Source organism: Amia ocellicauda, chromosome 3 (genome assembly GCF_036373705.1).
Source record: "Amia ocellicauda isolate fAmiCal2 chromosome 3, fAmiCal2.hap1, whole genome shotgun sequence".
Classification (NCBI taxonomy): Eukaryota; Metazoa; Chordata; class Actinopteri; order Amiiformes; family Amiidae; genus Amia; species Amia ocellicauda.
In genome coordinates, this window is record NC_089852.1 from 4,792,394 (window position 1) to 4,813,000 (window position 20,607).

General features: G+C 38.8%; 1 protein-coding gene across 1 annotated transcript in view; it reads right to left on the reverse strand.

Moving 5' to 3' along the window:
* Positions 1 to 20,607, reverse strand: part of atg7 (ATG7 autophagy related 7 homolog (S. cerevisiae)) — a 59,711-nt gene that overhangs the window by 24,877 nt on the left and 14,227 nt on the right. The window contains exons 10-18 of the mRNA XM_066697824.1: positions 20,391 to 20,481; positions 19,771 to 19,915; positions 19,316 to 19,474; positions 15,725 to 15,919; positions 14,811 to 15,023; positions 14,064 to 14,179; positions 10,667 to 10,742; positions 3,120 to 3,200; positions 272 to 394 (exon numbers count right to left, since the gene is read on the reverse strand). Coding sequence (XP_066553921.1) covers positions 272 to 394; positions 3,120 to 3,200; positions 10,667 to 10,742; positions 14,064 to 14,179; positions 14,811 to 15,023; positions 15,725 to 15,919; positions 19,316 to 19,474; positions 19,771 to 19,915; positions 20,391 to 20,481 — 1,199 coding nt within the window. The remainder of the gene's footprint in view (positions 1 to 271; positions 395 to 3,119; positions 3,201 to 10,666; positions 10,743 to 14,063; positions 14,180 to 14,810; positions 15,024 to 15,724; positions 15,920 to 19,315; positions 19,475 to 19,770; positions 19,916 to 20,390; positions 20,482 to 20,607) is intronic.

Below are 20,607 nucleotides of genomic sequence, written 5' to 3' on the forward strand. Positions count from 1 at the left end.
ACCTTACTGATTTGTTTGTTTTTCCACAGCAATAACTGTTTCCTACTATTAATTTAGATCAGGATTTCCAGCTGTAAATTCCACTGACAGTGTTCTCAGAGGGAGCTAACAAGAGACTGGAGCAGGTTAAACACGTGATGGACCTCACTGGAAAAGACACAATCAATCATTGGGTCACATACTGACATTTGGTGATGCCCTGCAAAACAGCACCTGCTCCTGAAAGTAGCTTTGACAGACTGAGGTCAGGGGTCACTGAGACAGTTCCTACCTCCGCTGCTTGAGTCTCCTGGTGGAGCAGCGTCAGTCCAGTGAGGTCCTCCAGGAACGAGTGGGAGGAGTTGAAGACTTTGGCCAAGAACAGAAACCCTTCTCGTTCATAGTGATCGAGAACCTGAAATGATAATAATAATACAAAAAAACTTTACAACGAGGAACAAGCAAGTAAATATCATATAGAAAGGAAAACTTGGAAAAGTTTTTGTATTGCGATTTGTTGAAGTTTTTATAAAACGGCTGCTACCAGTTCTTATAGCTTATAGTTCTTTAGTCTCCCTCTCAGCTTTTTTCCATTTGCTTCTTCTTGACAATTGCCTCATGTAGAATGAGTGGACAAACACTTTTTTGACATCTTCACTTTTGCCCGAATCAAGTTTTTGTTCAGGTGCCCATCTGAAAGCCTGACACAAGACCACCCTGTTTCCAGTGAGAAAATACACAGATAAAGGGTGGACAGCATTCTGCCTTTCCCAACACAGAAACGAGCCACAGTTTTCTGAGCTCTAACTCCACAGACATCTGGCACCACGGCAAATTAACGATGGAGCTGTTTTTCCCAAATTACAAAAGGACCATGCTGGCCAATGAACTGAACATTTCTTTACGCAGATAGTGCGTCTTTGCTTCCCATGCATGTTGTACGACGGTGATGTGGAGTCAGGATTAAAAGGACCAGACAAGCTCGAAACATAAACACAGTCGTTTCAATAATTGCATTTTATTCATGTTTTGTTTTTGAACAAGCATACTAACTATAGGGTATGTATGTGTCAGTACAGTAAGACTAGAGATAAACTAACCATCTCCTAGCAACATGGAAAGAGAAGCAATGGAACATTTAGAAGATTTCATTCCGTTTTCCAGAAGTCTATCCCATGATTCCAAGCTTTGACTGATGCAGCTCACAAAGCCCTAGCAACCATGTGACACAAGGGATGTACATCTGGATTGCATTAGCCTCCTTTAGTTAGATGTGGTACGCTCTACGTTTCTCATAACTACTCTTCTTCCATAATTGTTTGGAGAAACTTGATAGCTTTTTGTCAGCGAAGATAAAAAATCCATGACTTTCAAGTCCTTTCTTTGAATCGACTGCATCTGGTGGCAGTTGACCATCTTAAACTTACCATAAACACATATAACCTTCCTGCTCTAGATTTCCCTTGAACTGTACTTGAGGATATAACAATGTTTTAAAAAAATACAGACGTTGTTTAAAACCGGTTTGCAGTGTTAATGAAAAAGCAAAACAATACTTTTTTCTGGCAAATCAACACTAGGTGAAAGAACAAAACACGAGAGAAAGAAAAGTACAATTATATCCGTACTATTGAAATAAAATGGAAAATGTGGCTTATAATACAAAGAGAAAATGTAGAAGCCAATCAGCAATGAATCTGCTGACAATAGAAAATCAATACAATCCTGCCAAGCCTCCTAGACCTTCATAAACGGTGACCTTTTCGGTTGAAATTATGGAGAGTGACATAGTCTATTGAGATTAAATTGAATTTCATATCAATAGTCACATCAAGCATCAGCCATAAGAAACACAAGTACCTTACATCAGCCAAAGTACAGCATTTCTCTGTAATGTCATTATGCTTTAAACAGTCCTGACAGGAACCGACACAATGCAATATATCTAGTCAATATATATCAAAGCTGACGTTACTGCATCCCTTAGAGAATTAACTGCTGTAAACCAATTCATCCATCTACACAGCTTGAAAAATAAAATAATCTTCACAAATTCTCTCAGTGGTTACAGGAAAATATGGTTTAAATTCGGTAAAAGGTTGTAACTAAATTATAATTTTTGAGTTAAACGAGTAAACCTTACAACATACTTCTAATATGAGCCAGATGTACCATTAACTGCTAGAAATACATATTTGATATCATTTATACGGTCAGATAATGATTATCACAATAGGAGAAGCATTACCTACAGGAACATAACATCATTATTTCTCTCCTTGAATGTATTCTGTATACTTAAGAATTAAAAAAAAAAAAAAACAGATTAGAGTAAAAGAACAACAAACTAATGTTTGCTGAGGGCCATCCCTGTTGTTATTGTTGGAAGAGAGAAATAAGCATTTGTTTACTACATGATTATTTGGATTATGTAGCACACATTGTTTGCTCAACCAGCCCCGAAGCAAGTGACACTCTGCACTGGCCTTCACAGTGGCGCAACTGGAAGGCCATACCACACATATGTGCAAGACATTGAGCTGCACAAATAATTTATGAGACGTGAACCTTTCACCACCGTGGTACCCCCAGTGAGAGAACACTTCAGTATGGAGGTTAATTACTTGCATGTGACAATGACATCAACAGCCAACTGTGTCATGATTGAGACCATATGGTCCTGTTAAGTAAAATGTACAATTTCCCCCAAGTAGATTCCTCCCCGGGGATTTGCGATTGTGTCATACTGTTTGAGTGGAGCACCCCGAAGAGCAAGAATAGGGAAATACATCAGAAATACAATAATTACTTTTTGAATTATGAACAAAAACAAAACTAACAAAAAAAACATACATACATACATAAATGGTGCAAACAATATATTTAATTAATGTATTCTACTGATAATACATTAAAAATAAGTTGGATAGAACTATGAAATTGTGCACGGTATTAAAATACACATTTGAGAAAGTTTTGATTTTATTATTATTACTGCGTAAGACCAATGCAGGTGCTAATAAAGGAACCAAATCAAATCCTATAAATGAGGTTTTCCCAATACTTGCATCGATTGAAAGACAGCCTTGACATAAAAAATGGCATTGTTTAAAAACAGCACATGAATCTAGACTACTTACTACAGAGGAACACGCCGTGCATTTGTCAAAAGCCAGGCTCGCCGGAAGGACATTGTCAAACCTTGATAAAAATCCACGGATCTGTAAATTGAAAACATAAAAGAGGAAATAATAAAAGGTTAGTTGTAAATAAAACGGTTCGTTTCTTAAAGAATCTAAACTGTTACTACAACAGAAGATCATATCTTTGACTGTAGCGCCCCCAGGTGTCCGATTATGAATTTCCGAGGGGAGCATGTACTACTCAGTCTGTGCCCGATTGCTCTGTTCAATGCTACATTCCCAAAATCTCCCACTGTACTTCTGGTCACAAAAAAAACAACCAAAAAATTATAATTAAAAAATCAGATGATATTTTGTATGGGATAAATTAAATTAGCAGCAAAACTCCTACGTAACAGTGTGCAAATGTGTCCTGTCATATTCTATATCATAAGTACCATTTTAATTTAAAATGTAGGCATGCCTTGTAACATTACAATTGAGCACAGTTATGTCTGTTCATTATGCAATCCCCAAAACAACATTTTAGAAGCACAGAAACTTCCTCTTTTTTAAGAGATTGGCTTTTCTGCAAGTGACAAATATAGAGATTAATACAGAGAATTTACTTCATATGCTTTTATGATTTATGATCCCTCTGGAGTTGCTGAAATCCAGTTTGAACCATGCTATACTTGAGCAGGGATAGAAAAACCATCCCTTACAGTTTGAATTCACTGTATTCCAGATTAGGCCTGGCATTGCACAGAGGCTTATTTGACTGGTTTATCTTAATTAAACGAGAAATGGAACGCTTTCCCTCTGAGATGACGAGTTTATGAAAGATCGCAATCAAGCATTAAAAGTTTAAATGTAAGAAAGTGATATTTAAAATTAACTATATTTTCAATTAAGTATTAAGTAATTGTTCCAATTTAAAACTCTACATTGTACAACTGTATAAAACTTTCCACCTATTGAAAGCAACATTAGGAATCAGAGAAGCTTATGAAAGAAAACTTTTTTTTGTAATAAAAGAGATCAAAGCCCATATTAAATATACTCCCATATTTTATATAATGGAAAATGTTTGAAAAAGCTTTTAAACGCGTCTGCACATTAAAGCGTACCCCCAGATTGAATTAAACCAGTGAATATACTAAACAAAATCCTTAATTACCTGAGGCTTTTATTGAACTGTGCTTTCAACAACTGTGGCAGCCAATTAATTTCCCCAGAATCACTAAAAGCCATGCAAACTAATGACAGAGCTGTTAAATGTTACTTTGCATGCCACACAATTTAATTGTTCTCAATTTTTTTATGTGGAAAAAGTAAGGCTTTAAAACAGAGGCTGATATACAAATATGAAACATGTGATGAATAGCCACCTCAGAATGGCAACTTTTATTCATTTTCCCACAGCAACAAAAAACTACCGAAGATTACGACACTCGATACTGCAATATGTCATAAGATTTATTTCAATTAAATCAGTGGAGGCAAGGTCACCCTTTTTACTTTCCCTACATTTTGCTTTACCCTCAAGTATATATACAGTGAGGGAAAAAAGTATTTGATCCCCTGCTGATTTTGTACGTTTGCCCACTGACAAAGAAATGATCAGTCTATAATTTTAATGGTAGGTGTATTTTAACAGTGAGAGACAGAATAACAACAACAAAATCCAGAAAAACGCATTTCAAAAAAGTTATAAATTGATTTGCATGTTAATGAGGAAAATAAGTATTTGACCCCTTCAACTTAGTACTTGGTGGCAAAACCCTTGTTGGCAATCACAGAGGTCAGACGTTTCTTGTAGTTGGCCACCAGGTTTGCACACATCTCAGGATTGATTTTGTCCCACTCCTCTTTGCAGATCCTCTCCAAGTCATTAAGGTTTCGAGGCTGACGTTTTGGCAACTCGAACCTTCAGCTCCCTCCACAGATTTTCTATGGGATTAAGGTCTGGAGACTGGCTAGGCCACTCCAGGACCTTAATGTGCTTCTTCTTGAGCCACTCCTTTGTTGCCTTGGCTGTGTGTTTTGGGTCATTGTCATGCTGGAATACCCATCCACGACCCATTTTCAATGCCCTGGCTGAGGGAAGGAGGTTCTCACCCAAGATTTGACGGTACATGGCCCCGTCCATCGTCCCTTTGATGCGGTGCAGTTGTCCTGTCCCCTTAGCAGAAAAACACCCCCAAAGCATAATGTTTCCACCTCCATGTTTGATGGTGGGGATGGTGTTCTTGGGGTCATTCCTCCTCCAAACACGGCGAGTTGAGTTGATGGCAAAGAGCTCAATTTTGGTCTCATCGGACCACAACACTTTCACCCAGTTCTCAAAACTCAAAAGCTCGTTACCTGTATAAAAGACACCTGTCCACAGAAGCAATCAATCAATCAGATTCCAAACTCTCCACCATGGCCAAGACCAAAGAGCTGTCCAAGGATGTCAGGGACAAGATTGTAGACCTACACAAGGCTGGAATGGGCTACAAGACCATCGCCAAGCAGCTTGGTGAGAAGGTGACAACAGTTGGTGCGATTATTCGCAAATGGAAGAAACACAAAATAACTGTCAGTCTCCCTCGGTCTGGGGCTCCATGCAAGATCTCACCTCGTGGAGTTTCAATGATCATGAGAACGGTGAGGAATCAGCCCAGAACTACACGGGAGGATCTTGTTAATGATCAAGGCAGCTGGGACCATAGTCACCAAGAAAACAATTGGTAACACACTACGCCGTGAAGGACTGAAATCCTGCAGCGCCCGCAAGGCCCCCCTGCTCAAGAAAGCACATGTACAGGCCCGTCTGAAATTTGCCAATGAACATCTGAATGATTCAGAGGAGAACTGGGTAAAAGTGTTGTGGTCAGATGAGACCAAAATCGAGCTCTTTGCCATCAACTCAACTCGCCGTGTTTGGAGGAGGAGGAATGACCTCAAGAACACCATCCCCACCATCAAACATGGAGGTGGAAACATTATGCTTTGGGGGTGTTTTTCTGCTAAGGGGACAGGACAACTGAACCGCATCAAAGGGACGATGGACGGGGCCATGTACCGTCAAATCTTGGGTGAGAACCTCCTTCCCTCAGCCAGGGCATTGAAAATGGGTCATGGATGGGTATTCCAGCATGACAATGACCCAAAACACACAGCCAAGGCAACAAAGGAGTGGCTCAAGAAGAAGCACATTAAGGTCCTGGAGTGGCCTAGCCAGTCTCCAGACCTTAATCCCATAGAAAATCTGTGGAGGGAGCTGAAGATTCGAGTTGCCAAAACGTCAGCCTCGAAACCTTAATGACTTGGAGAGGATCTGCAAAGAGGAGTGGGACAAAATCCCTCCTGAGATGTGTGCAAACCTGGTGGCCAACTACAAGAAACGTCTGACCTCTGTGATTGCCAACAAGGGTTTTGCCACCAAGTACTAAGTCGAAGGGGTCAAATACTTATTTCTCTCATTAACATGCAAATCAATTTATAACTTTTTTGAAATGCGTTTTTCTGGATTTTGTTGTTGTTATTCTGTCTCTCACTGTTAAAATACACCTACCATTAAAATTATAGACTGATCATTTCTTTGTCAGTGGGCAAACGTACAAAATCAGCAGGGGATCAAATACTTTTTTCCCCCCACTGTATATATATTTTTTCTTTCTTTTTCTTTCTATTGTAATTTTCCAAAGGAGTAATATACATACCCCTGCCAGAGGGCCAAGAAAATATAAATATATGTAATGATCCTATATAATACATTTCTGTGTCAGTGCTTGTGCCTTATGAAAAAAGTCTCCACTGTCATGGAAGAGGATGACAAATCTCCACTATGGCATTTCGGCACTGGATCCACGAGTGATACGCTATCGGAGCAATGCCTGTTTGCTCATGCCACGTAACGGTCTTACATAAGCTGACACTGATTGGCTGTGACTGCTTCACCAAAACCAGTGACCACTGCAAGATCTAGCAGGGGCAGATGACAGCGCACATACTCCAGCACTAACTAGCCCGCTACGGAGAAACGACGAGAGTGCTGTAACTCGCTGCGACAGAAATGCACCCTTGACGCTTGCAATCAGAGGCAATTAAATTCAGTGGCTGTGGCCCAGCTGTCAGCCGTGAACAAGTACACAAAGCACTGTCCATAAACCTCAATTTTACTGCATATTCGTCTCTTTTAATATCACCTGACAGGTGCTGGGGAAGATTGCTTTCTCATTTCCTTTTGGATTATTATTATTGTAATTAATTTTATTTCGCTTGCCACATCTGCATACACAGTCTCCCTAATCTGACAAATTCAAGCTGTTTAGAACTAATGTGCAACACGAGAACAACGCAATAATTTCTAAGCCTATCCCACAAACCATCAAGCGCCCACATGACACGCTGTGAAGCGCCAGGAAGGCATGCTGTAATTTATACTGACGGCATTTGAAAAAAAGCATAATAAAAAAAGCAAAAATAAAATAAAATTCTTTGACATCTAAACTACCAACAAAGTGAGGTCAGGAAGACCTATTTGTATTCTGCAAGCTTGAAAGGTATACATCTGATCAGTAGAAGCTTTTCAGACCACTAGGAGGCAGTGTGGTCTTATAATAAAGAGAGAACACTAGGTGCTTCATGTTTCCTTATTTTACTTAAATGACAGAAAGCACAGCTTAACCCTGAGACAAACTCATTGTGGCCCTGGCACGTGCAATCCGGATTAACATCAGGAAATAAAATGTGGTGCTGTCATAATTATTATTCGTGAAGGGTTGCTCAACTCAAATGAGCTTGCATGTAGTCCACAGCTTTCAACCCCTGAGAGGAGGGCTGTATGTGGGCGACCGATTCGGGGAGTTGGGGTGGGCAGAAAACAGCACGAGATTCGGCAGGGCTGCAAGGACAACAACGGTACGGTTTCTGGTTTGACAGCTACGCATTTAAGGGAAAAATTTAAAACTGATATACTTTCACGAAAATGACTACAAACAAGAGAGTAATGAATACAGTTTCTCACAAATAACTAATGACGATGATAATATTAATAAAGCATAGTTAGGCCCAACCATTTGAAGAATAATATATATATATATATATATATATTCTTTTACTATAGAACTCTTTTGTTGGACACTGTTATATAACAATTAATTTATCAGCCATGAAGACTATATACGGTTGCCAAATTGCTTTCAAAGTGTATTCACATAAAACCTGCTTAACTCTCAATCCAAATAAAACGCTTCACATAATTGCAATTTTAAAACGGCACCCCTTGTAATGCAAACATATAAGATGCATCTCCAAACAGAATGACTGTAATTACAGAAATGGGGACTGTGCAGCAGTGCAGCGCGTGTGACCACATCCACCCCACAATGAGAATAAAGCCTTTCAGTTTGTACAGGGATGTGTATTTCACCGATACGGATTATGGCGTTCGAGAGGGACAGAGAAAATGTGGGAAATGGGAAATGAAAACTGCTTGTCTGATGTGCGGGCGGAGAAAGCAGTATGTTACGAGTCCGTTTCATGCGAGAATCGTATGGCAACACAATACGACATTCCTGAGTGCCCCATACCCCAACACAGCTTCTACCGAACAAACCAAGTATGATATTGAATGCTGTGCGGCCCAGTGCCTCCTTTTTGCAATTCATGAAGCTGCCTGTTTTGCTCAAAATCTGATGTCCTGAATCACACAGGCTGACCCGAGGCTGTAGCGCAAAGTCACACTGTCAGTCCGCATTTTCCATCTAAGATTCATGTGGTGAAGTGAAGCTTTTTGGTAGATGGTGTTATTTTTTCAAAGGTTGGGCGAAGCATTCATTCCAAACCCTAACCTTTGCGTTCACAGAGCTGTGTGTGTGTTATGCTTGAGCCAGCCAGTCTGACCGCAACAACGCCAGAGAGCAGGTGTGGACAACACGGCCAGGTTTAGATTAGGGTGTAATAGAGTACGCTGTTAGGCTGGTTTCACAGACAGAGATTAGCCCTAGTTTTGGACTACCCAATATTAGGTAGGATAGTCCAAGACCTGTACTACAGAGGTCTAAGAAACCAGCTGTTTTAACCACGAAACTCAGAGCCAACTATGGGCATCCAAATTAATGGCTATTTGGACTCGCATTTACTTCAACTGGTTTCAACTGGTTTCTTTGTTTTATTTAAGTGATCCAAGTAAGCCGAGACTGTTCAATAAGACTTCTTCTACAGCAAAAAACAAACTAAATCATTGATGTGCATAATGGGCTGAAATTTACTCAAAGACGTGAAGGTCACTCTAAACTAAATGAACATCTCCTTTTTTCCAAAAAACACAAAGAAGGGGGTCTGCATGCCCACGATACTCAAAAACAAATTGTCTGGGTGTAAAATGTTGGAATTTGATTAGCTTTCGGTAATCACAGGAACGTCATGCTTGGCTCTGTGCAAATGTCATGGCTGATTGCATGCCTGCCCCTAGGGGGATATCACAGTGTCCAATGCTCAGACAGTCATGTTGTGCGTGTTCCTTTTCCACCGAGGTCACAGAGAAAAATAAATCATTAATGTTGCACAGAAACAGCTACCTGACTTAATCCACCAACATTACCATTCAATGTGATACCAAAAAAACATTTAAAAAACAAACAAAACAGCAGCACATGAAATGCTTAAAAATGTATCTGCTCCAAAAGGTCAGATGGTGGACCTCTGATATAGAATGTTTCAAGGTAGTATCATTCATTATATTTTTACCTTTTGTTCTGTGAAAATTTTATTTTACGAATTGCAAAGCATTGCCGTTTAATGTATTGCTCAAAGTCACTTTATACCATTTATAAATCAGAACGTGATAGGGTACAATTTCGTAATTTGCGATCTGCGGGAGGGTCAAAGTTTTGATTTGGTCTATCCCTTAAGACAGCATAATGACATTCTTTTCAATAGCAATAGCAGAGAAAACAGGCAGATTTTATTGTGGAGTGATCTATTTTTACCATCATTTAACTTGCCCTGATAATGTACTGTTTCAGGACCGACCTGAATCTGACAAGATAAAAGTACTGATGATTTACTTTAGAATCAATAAATAAAAGATAACAGTGAGACAACAACTTGGGATGAAATCAACAGGAATAGGTAAAATAAATGGTACGGGGTCCACAGTAAATCCACAGTAAACCAGTATGGATTAATATATATTTTTTACATTGTAATTCCAAAGCTACTTTAATGACAGTGCCTTGGCAAAGACCCAGAGCACAGGAAATTTTAATTAGATTATATAAGCAAATGAATGGATGGGCAACGCAGGAAGTCCCTCAAGGGTAGACTTGAGTCATACTGGCAAGATTATGCATTGCGCTTTCGAGAAGCACATTTACCCATTCGCACATCTCCCTAATTTCCACTGCCACTGAATTCTTAAATAAATCCAACAGCAGCAACAAATGGAAATGGAATGACATAATGAAACTAACTTAATGCCATTGAAAAAACACCAAAACAACAGCGTTGCTTTTCGGTTTCTACGTCCTCTATGGTGGCAGAACCTCCTGCATTAATTCCAGTTCACTGACCTGATGGGGAACGAGACCAAGGGAGGTTGGAGGTTCATTCATCCTGTCATCGCTGCTGCTGGCGACTGCATAACCTCTGTGTAAAATAGAGGAGACAATGGAGTCAGTTTAAACAACATTTACAATAAAAAACAAGAAGTGTCACCATGTCTTAGCCTCAGTGTTAACTTACAAGGAAACAGATTGTGTGTTTGACTGCAGTTCAGGACCGATTTTCCCTAAAATGCAAGGAGGTTTATAGTTGTTTTTTTATTATTGCTTTCTATTTCCATAGACCAGCCCCCAGGGGTTCAGCACGTTGGGTCTAGTTTGCTGCATCCCATCGGAAAAAAGGTGCCACAGATTGCTCTGCCAATTTGCCATTCATTTCAATTTTAAAAGCTTGTCTTGGCAATCAAAGTTTTTAATACTATTCAGTGCAAGCATACAAGTGTTTGAGTAACAAGTAAATTGTCATAATCTGCAGTTTGTTGTATGCCTCCCACAATAAAAACAAGGGCCGCTGTCCCTCAGCCAAGAAGACGTTATGATGAAAAATCAGCAGCTGGCAAACAGATCTCAATACTATAACTGAGCTTTAACACCATGCTGGATTTATAGAGGAAGCAATCACTTCAGGCTGTTCATACTACAGCAGGTAGTTATTATTATTTATTAATTTGGCTGATGGCTTAACCCAAGGATAGAGATAAAACTTAATTTCTATAGGAACTGTTCGCATGATGAGACAAGCACGAATATCACCGCAGGGAGATGTCTCTGGGATGGGACGAACACTGTAATCCCAAATGATTTACACAGATACCCATTTAAACAGTTGGATTTTTACAGTAGTTTATCATAAGTACAATATGTATACACAGGATAGAAAGATATACCAATCAGAAAATCAGCTGCCAGTGTATGCTGTATATTAAGGTTACAGTGTAGGCTGTTCATTACATCGTTGTTGCGCAGCAAAGTATGTGAGCTCTGAGGACGACACAAGAGACCCGGCACTGACCTCACACCATTATCTCGACTCTGGGTCTGACAGTAAGGTGCAACAGTGGTGTTGCTTATAATGTGTTTTTCTCTCATTGTGATCCATAGGTGATCTTACAGTTTTTCCATTGGCACAAACTGAAGCAATCTTAAAGATACAAGAATCAGAAGAAGACCATGTGTAATCTAGGTATAGGAACCATATTGTAGAGCCATGATAAGGTGAGATGAATTTCCAAAAACCTTAACTTAAGCCTTTGAAACAATTATCTCTCTCACACACACACACACAAACATATATATGAACATATATGAATGAATTAATAAATAGACAGTAATATTTGGGCATAAGAATGAATTTCAGCCTTGAAAATGTATCTTGAATGATTGAGGTAGCAATTAAAATATATATAGAGTAGTAAGAAAACCCATGCAAGTTTGTATGATTGCATTACCATGTGTATTTATATTCAGGCAAAGCATGCAACGACTTTAGAGGAACCTGGCAAAACACATTTATTACACTGATTCTAACAAGCTGTAGGTATTTCTTCACAAGAAATGTATGAAATGCCTTATTATGATTACAGTGCTCTTACGGGAGTACCTTTTTTAAGATGTGCGATCACGCTGTCATTAGTGAAGCTTGAAATATATTGGACCAATGCCTGGCTTTTTCCAAAAAAGCTTGCAAAGTGCTATTGACTGCTTGGGGCATGAATTGAAGTAGTAGGGTTGGAAAATCATACTTGGAAAGGTCCAGGCAAGTTCCCCAAATTGCTGTAAATGATGGCGCTAATATTATTTTTATCTTTTCATTATGACTCTGTTATTTGTATATTTATATTTATTCCACTTCCAAATGTACTGTATTTGAAGTAAGGATCTTTGAGGGGAGGAATATATATATATATATATATATATATATATATATATATATATACGAAAGTGACTAGTAATAAGCATCAATGCTCATCTTAAATAAACTATATAGTTGTATTTAGTCACCAACAAAGCCTTGGACAGGATACTCTCTCTTTCTGGCTCCTCCAAAGTAAAAAGTAATTTATAGAGGCCTTAAACAGGCCTCCTTTTCTATGGTGTAATGTGTTTTAAGAGCCACTCTGTCATTTCTAGTCTTATTTGAAGAAGGTATCACAGTAAACCACTCTGCCAGCACTTTGGTGAAAAAGGCATCAGTGGCAAATGCAACTTCAAAGCACTTTCAGCTTTTTTCCTTATGTTTACAAAATGTTAAATTATACATTTACACAGTTGCACAACCTGAAGTGGTTTCTAATGCAGCAATGTCATCTTTCTGTAAATCAGTACAGGCCTTACTAACATACTGCTATAAATCAATTACACACACAAAAAAGACAACATTCAGTTAAAATTAGCTAGATGCCTGCATTTGCTTCAGAGAGTGACTGAAAATTGCACAATGTCCGTTTCGGTCTGCAATACTAAAAGGCCTTGGCACGATACAGTCTTTCACCCATACTTGAATTTGAAACTCATGCTAATTTCAGCACAAGCCCCGATAGGCACTGCCAGAACATAGTGAGCTGTAATTAACAGATACAAAAAAAACACAATCCCAGTCAAGGACCCTTGCACAGCTTTTCTCCAATAAACTCATAAAGGTCAAGGTCAAGGTAAAAAGCACAGCATCTTCTGGTTCTCTAGCTGCCTTTCTGATTTCACATTAATAAAGAAATAGGATAAATGTCAGCTAAAATCATTATCATTTCTAACATTAGCCTGCCTTAAAATACACATATTACTTGTAATCTCCTTCAAGTAATGAAGTTCAGCAGCAACTAAACTAGCTGATAATATTTTGCGGCACTACGGCACCTTCTGGGAATCCCTTCGGTTAAACAGACTGGAAATGGAATCTGAGAGGCTCGAGTCTCTAATAAAAGATGTAAATAACAGGCTAATAAAAGAGTCACATCACTGCACTGCAGATCTTTAATATTTTATAAACGTTTTCCATTTTGTCAGGAAAACGTAACATGCTATAATGATCTAGTCTATGGGGACGGCTAAATGTTCCTGCATTTCAAATGAAAGGAAGCTTGTGAATTGTCAGCATTAACTGGGATGACCAAAACCAACTGCATGCTAATTCAGAATTATAATGTGAAGGAGCGTGTCCTGGCTTTATTAATTTCTGAGAAACAGGAGACGATAGGCACATACATATTATATACAGAAATATAGCCCAACAAACCCATTGGATTCAATAGATCCCACACAGTATGGAAAATCAATTTCGTCTGTTGTTTCACTTCTAGCCAAAGAGCATTGTGGGTAAGGACTCTGCAAAAGCTACAATAGGCTAAATTGGTGTGTAACATTAAGAACAAAGCAAAGAACAAACATAATTCACTGAAATATAGCTTACCCCTCTGGGTGCTGTAATATTGACACCATTAACTCCACCGCCAGAGCTCCTGCTATCATGGCTAGACCTGGGCGGCTCACAGTGCACTGCTGGTCCAAAGTGCGGTCCCTTGTTGACTAAAAAAAGTACATAAATAGTAATAAGATGCTAAGAATTGGATTATGATTTTATTAAACATTCTTTTAAAAGAATAAAACAACTACAAATGCCAATTTATGCCAAATGCGAAAGTTTGCTTTTCTTCTCCTTGAAGATTTTGGAAGAGTCTCTGTCTTGTCCTGTATCTATGTACATGTAGACAGAATGCAAGACCACACATATCTTTCCATGTGAAGAGATCAAAATGTACATAAATATATATGTATATAAGCTCAAGAAGCCACTTAATTTATGTCATATGAAGGGAAATGATGGAACTTGTACCCGGAATGAGAAACTTCACGAGGACACTGTTTCAAATGCAGCTGAAATTATGTTCCATTATGTTCCTAAGTAATAATGTACTTTATCTAACGGTCCTTTTTATTTAAAAAACAAAAGACAGTACAGAATGTTGATGGCTACCGTCTCACTTGACAGCTCTGTGTGAAACGTCTTCAGAATATTTTCTAAAGCACAAATATACTTCAAAGTGGTTCTCCAAAAAAGAAAAAAAAATCACAAATGGAAAGGACGTTCATTCGACCATGAAACTGGAACATCCACACATTAGCATTATAGTATTAACGGTTTTGTAGAAATGCTTACATCTCCGGGTGCCACGACATCATTGCAGAAGTAGCAGCCGAGCCGGTGTCCGGGGATGTTGGAGAACAGCGAGCTCCCGGGGATGGCCCCCGAGCCGCCGGGGGTGCAGGAGATGGTGGGGGCCAACTCTGGCCCCTCAGCCTCCTTGGGTTTCTTCAGGCCATGCCTCATGACAACAAACGTATCAAACCCGAGAGCAGCATTGACGATGAGCTTAAGGAACAGAGAGAGGATGAAAACAACAACGTTTTATCAAGATTACTGAGAAATAAATGTGTTGTAAACAAATACAACAACAATGTAGTTCCTTGTAAAAGTGTATTGGGAACTGAATGAGTCAGAGTAATGTTCTTTGGATTATTACCACACATGTACGGTACTATTGTGTTCTCACACCGACAGCGCAACGTTTCACCGAAGCAATTTTCTCCTCCATAATTGGTTCGATGTTAATTTATGTTGCTAATCCTGAGGTGAATTACTGAGATGATAGCGTTTCGGTCATTACTGTGCGTTATTATCGTAGGGCCATACATTGGAAATGAACATAATACATTGATACCCAAGAGTCATTAGCTTCATCTAGAGAATGCAGCAGGCCTGCAGGGTACAATTGAGAAGCTAGGCCATTGCATCTAGTCTAACATCCTGACATAACTGGATTTTCCTGGGGCACCATTGTTCGATTCCAAACCACGTCCAAATCAATTTAATTTTCTTCTTTTTATTATGGTTGAGTCTGTGAACACAATGGCAGCCAATAGTTTTACCTCAGAAATAGTTGCAGACGTCTTTTTGACCAAGGGAAATAGATTTCTATAATTAATCTTACATTCGATCCATGTTTCGTATGAAAAACTACATAACATCACAGGAACCATCCATCTCCTCAGGTGTTGACAAGCTAAGCTTACCTTCCTCTGGCTGGCGGCGATGACCGTGGGCAGCCAGCGGCTCTCGCGCGTGTCCATGAGCAGGAAAACCACATCGTGCGCGGAGATGAGTCTCTGCAGCTGCTCCACGTCTTTGCGCGCTTGATCCATCGTCACCTCGGAGAAGTTCACCGGGTGCCCGGGCATGGGGATGCTCATGTTGTAGCCCTCCGCGTTCTGCGACAACAGCACATGGACACTTCCAGTGACACTGCGCTATAAGTGTTCAGTTTCTATAGTGTCTGTGGGACCTGCTATCAGGCATAATGCTGTTGTCGAGTATACACCTTTTTGTATGTGTTCGAATCTTTTACAATAAAAAAAGTGATTGTGTGGCCCTATTCATTCACCTCAACGCTCTAAGCAATTTGCACTATGGTTATAATTCATGAAACTTAATCAAATCAATGGCTTGAATAGCAATAGAGAATTCTGGGCAATCGCTTTCTTTTTCTCGGCAGAAAGATCTGACACAAACAGATCTGGGAGTTGCACAAATAAGCTACATAATCTACCCCAGCCACAACGGATATTTATTTATTTATTCCTGAACCACTGCAGGAGAGCAACGCAAGAAAGGTTGAAGACAGTCACTGCCAATACCCCGGCTATTATCGAATCTGTCACCAAGGTTTTGAAGGAAGCAGAAAGGAAGATGGCAATTATGTGCCGCCCGCCCCTGCTGTGCCCCCTTCCAGCACTGGCAGCTGTGACTAATTGCCTTGACCCTCCACACGGTGATAGGAGGCCGGCAGAGGGCCACTCATTAGACAGCAAGCCAGTGAAATGTAAATGATAATATGAATTAATAATGTTGATAGCATCAAAAGGCGAGGTGCTTAATTTGATCATTATTAGCAGACAAGCAGCTATTAAAGAAGATAGATTCAGGGGGAAAAGACTAAACCGAAACACACACACACGCAATCATGCTGTATGTAGTTAAGCCACTGGCGCTGTGTGCTATAAATATCACTGACATGGATTCGGGTGAATTCAGGTGCCTGGTCCAGCTCTGGCATATAGTATAACATTTGTTTTATTTGTTTAAACTGAATCAAAACTACCTTATTGATAATAATATTTTAGAAATACTTAAAGTCTAACAAATCCCATCTAAAAATGGTGTACCTTCAAAAATGTTACTTGCAAGTGAGAAATAACCTCATGTGTTTTCAGGTTTATACTTGGCTTTAAAGCAGCATACCATTTGCAGCATATTTTGCTCAGAGGATAATAAAAACACTTTTCAAAGATATTTAGAAGTTTTACTGTGCTGATATCCTTTTACTGAGCATCCTTTAAGTAGGTTAGTCTTAACATTTAGACAGATCTGAACAAACACATCCAAACCTGACTTCCAAGCAGCGGTCTCCCTCAAGTACCTCACAGCCATATGCCAACGTGCTTTTTCTAGTTGATTAAATACTGCAACGATCATCATCCTTACATTGCCCACCTTATCAACTCCTCAATTGTGTCCTATTATTGCAGGATAAGACTGAACGCCCGAGCACACACGCGGTAATTCTGCAGGAGTCGTTTACGGCACGAGCAGCCAGCATTGAATAATGATGAGGCATTTTACAACAAATGTGTTTGAATCTGAAATTAATAGACCACTTCTGCCATCTTCCTTAATGTAGAGTATCTAAAATGTTAGTAAGACACTTTATTTACATAAGTTTGACTTATATTTGCAATCCACATTGAATTCAACAACATAAATTATGAGGCAGAAAGTAGTCAAATAATGGGAGAAATTAGTTTTTGGCACCACAAACATGTAGTTCTGTTCTGTGATTTGAACGCATTTATTTTCATGCGCACAGTATTGGCTTTGTTCTTGATTTTAAAACTAATAAATCAGTTGAGGTATTTGTTTAATTTTTCACTACAGCTTGAGAATGTTAAATACAACAGTCTGTACAGATTGTAGGAATTCACGTCTTCAAAACAGTATATTAGTGAAATAAATTAACTCTATTATAGAGCTCTTAGAAGCCCTTAGCAGTGTTTTAGTGAAGAGGTACTGCCTTTGTAAATGTAAAACATTCAAATCAAGACAGACCTTCAGAAATAAATCACTTTTTAAATAAATTAACTGACTTTTCAGGTATAGAACCGATGCTTAAAATTATCAGAAGGAAGCAGGATTCTAATGTAATGGTGCTATTTCACACTGACATTTGCTAATGATTATAGTGTAACAATGATCACCCTCCCTTGGCTAGTTTTAGGCAAGCTTAAATTATTTTAGATTATTCAAGTCATGATTATCAAAAATAGAAAGTTCAAGATCTGGGTGATGACCTTGACGTTAATCAACATAGTAAAATAAAACGGTTTGTGCTACAGACTTCCGGTATATGACATTAAACTGGAAAATGACATGCCAATTTAGAAAATGGCAGCAAAAATGCAACCACAGGAAAACACATAATAAAGGTTTTCATCTCCTAAAATGAAAATATCATGGAATGATCAAGGTGGAAGAGAAACTGTGTTAAAAAACATGTATGCAAAACAAATATATGACTGAAAATCCATCCATTTCGGTGAACTTCCTTAGAAACACTCTACACGATTTAGTTTTTGCTCACTATCAGCCCTGTTCTTATATTTGCCATCATCTTTCACATAACCAAAAAGGCCCAGAGCATAAACAATTAAATCCCATTTAATTTGCACTTCGGGGACAGAGAATTACAAAACAGCGAGATTACATCAGTACAATTAATGAATGGAACTCCCAGACAAAATAAAACCGTTATTTTTCAACTTAATGTTACAGTGATCTAAACGTTGTATAACCACGTTCCGTCATACATGTAAGAATGCCGAGGTTTCAGACTCTTCACACATAACAAATGTGGGAAGAACTACTTCGTATTCAACTCACAGTTTGTCCAGAACAAACAATGTGACTGACCTAGACCGCAATTAAGCTAACATTGTGACCTGTGAAGTAAAAATGACAGGGAAAGGATGAATTTATACTTTTTTTCGTGGCCAAGACAAATAACTGAAGCTAATTTAAGCAAAACAAGACTTAATAGCCATGGTAATGCATTTCTGTCTTTATACTTTATGTCAAACGTCTGTGGTTTGACTAGACATTGCTGTGAAACATTAAAACATGCTTTGTTTGTTTTAAAATCAGGTTTGGATTATATACATTAAATAAAACTAGAAATCATGTAAATTAATAAAACAATAGAACCCTACATGCACATTTATTTATATCAACTGTGAACACATGATAATTAGCAGGACGAGATTTTTTAAAATACGGAAACAGGGAGTTGGGCTTCTGTACTGTGTCCTGCTGCGAGGGTTTGAGTTAGCAAGGTAATTTACAACTAGAAAGTCATTTATGAAGAAAGCCTGGGGCTCATTATGATAACACATTAACGACAACATATCATAATATAGCTTGTTGGGGACTGAAGAGTCATTAAGTGTTTTCACATTGAAAGAGTCGTTTTCTTTTTGCTAATGGTGAACTTGGTTACAATAGCAAAACAGAAGAAAAGATTACAAAAAGTTGGAGGAGTGAAAATTCAGGCTCACCACTCCTGGGAAAATTTTCCCGAGCCGTTCCACTGCTGCGAGAGCTTTGGACTTCCCCCCATTCAGACAGTCTTCAAATTCATACAGCGGCTGCCTAACGGGATTTGAGTAGGAGATCTTGGCATTGTCCACAAATGTGATGTGCCTCACACCCCAGCCCTGAGAGGAGGAGAAAAATACCCAAATTAGCATCAGCGAAACGGAAAGAATGCCTGAATTTGACTAAGACAAGACAGAAAAAAAAGATGTCAGGCCAAGACAGAGCTTTATCCTAGGGTTTTAATTAACAGGAGACTCAAAACCAAATCTTCACACTATAATTCAAGGGCTCTTATATATTATATTAATAGTATTCACTGACCCTTTTAACAATCTGCAAATGATCCGCTTTGGAAGTGAATCGATAATAGGAAGTAATCATTCAGACTACTAATAGTTTAAAAGAAGTGGTTTACCATTAAAGTTCTTGCCACATTACAGCCCAGGGTTCCTGCCCCAAGTAAAAGACACTTTGTAGAAACCACTTTCTCCAGGTCAAGAGAGGGAACCAGTCTCCAACGCATCAACTTCAAGTTCAGATCCACTGAGGACTCGGCCAGCCTGGGCCCAAGAGAGATTTGAGAATGAATGAATGAATGAAGAAAGAAATACTGAGACGATAACAGTTTGTGCACAAGTACCAACCATACATGTACCAAAGTTTCAGACAATTTCAAGAAATGGTCTGAAAAAATATGTTTATTACTGTTCATAAGTGTTATTAAGTGAAGCTCATACAGTGTATCAGGTGTATTTGTACTGTATTCACGTTGAGAGTTTCGACGTTATGGCTTAACAAGTATCATATCCAATCAGATCCAATGAATGCTGGATATCATCAGATTCTCGGTATCATGTGGCTGTAAGTGGCTGTATCTGTATTGAAATTATACATGAAGTAACCCTTTCCTACTGCATAGTAAACAGCCACGATCATGACACTGCACAGTTATTCATATTAATTTGCTCATTCAACATGACTGAAACATGAAGAGCCCCATTCTGTTTGACTGCAATTTGTTGCAACAGAGTTTACCTTTTAGGATCCATGCATTCACTGAGATTCACCATCCTGGGTGCCATGGCTCCCTTTTGGTTTTTCTCCCAACCGACACTTTTCGGGCATCCTTTAAAAAACAAAATCCATGTCATGTAACTCTATTATCATTTAGAATGACCAGAATCAGAATTCAGAATTTTAATATGGAATTCATCAAATCATTATGTATACAATTACATGTTATATTAAATAG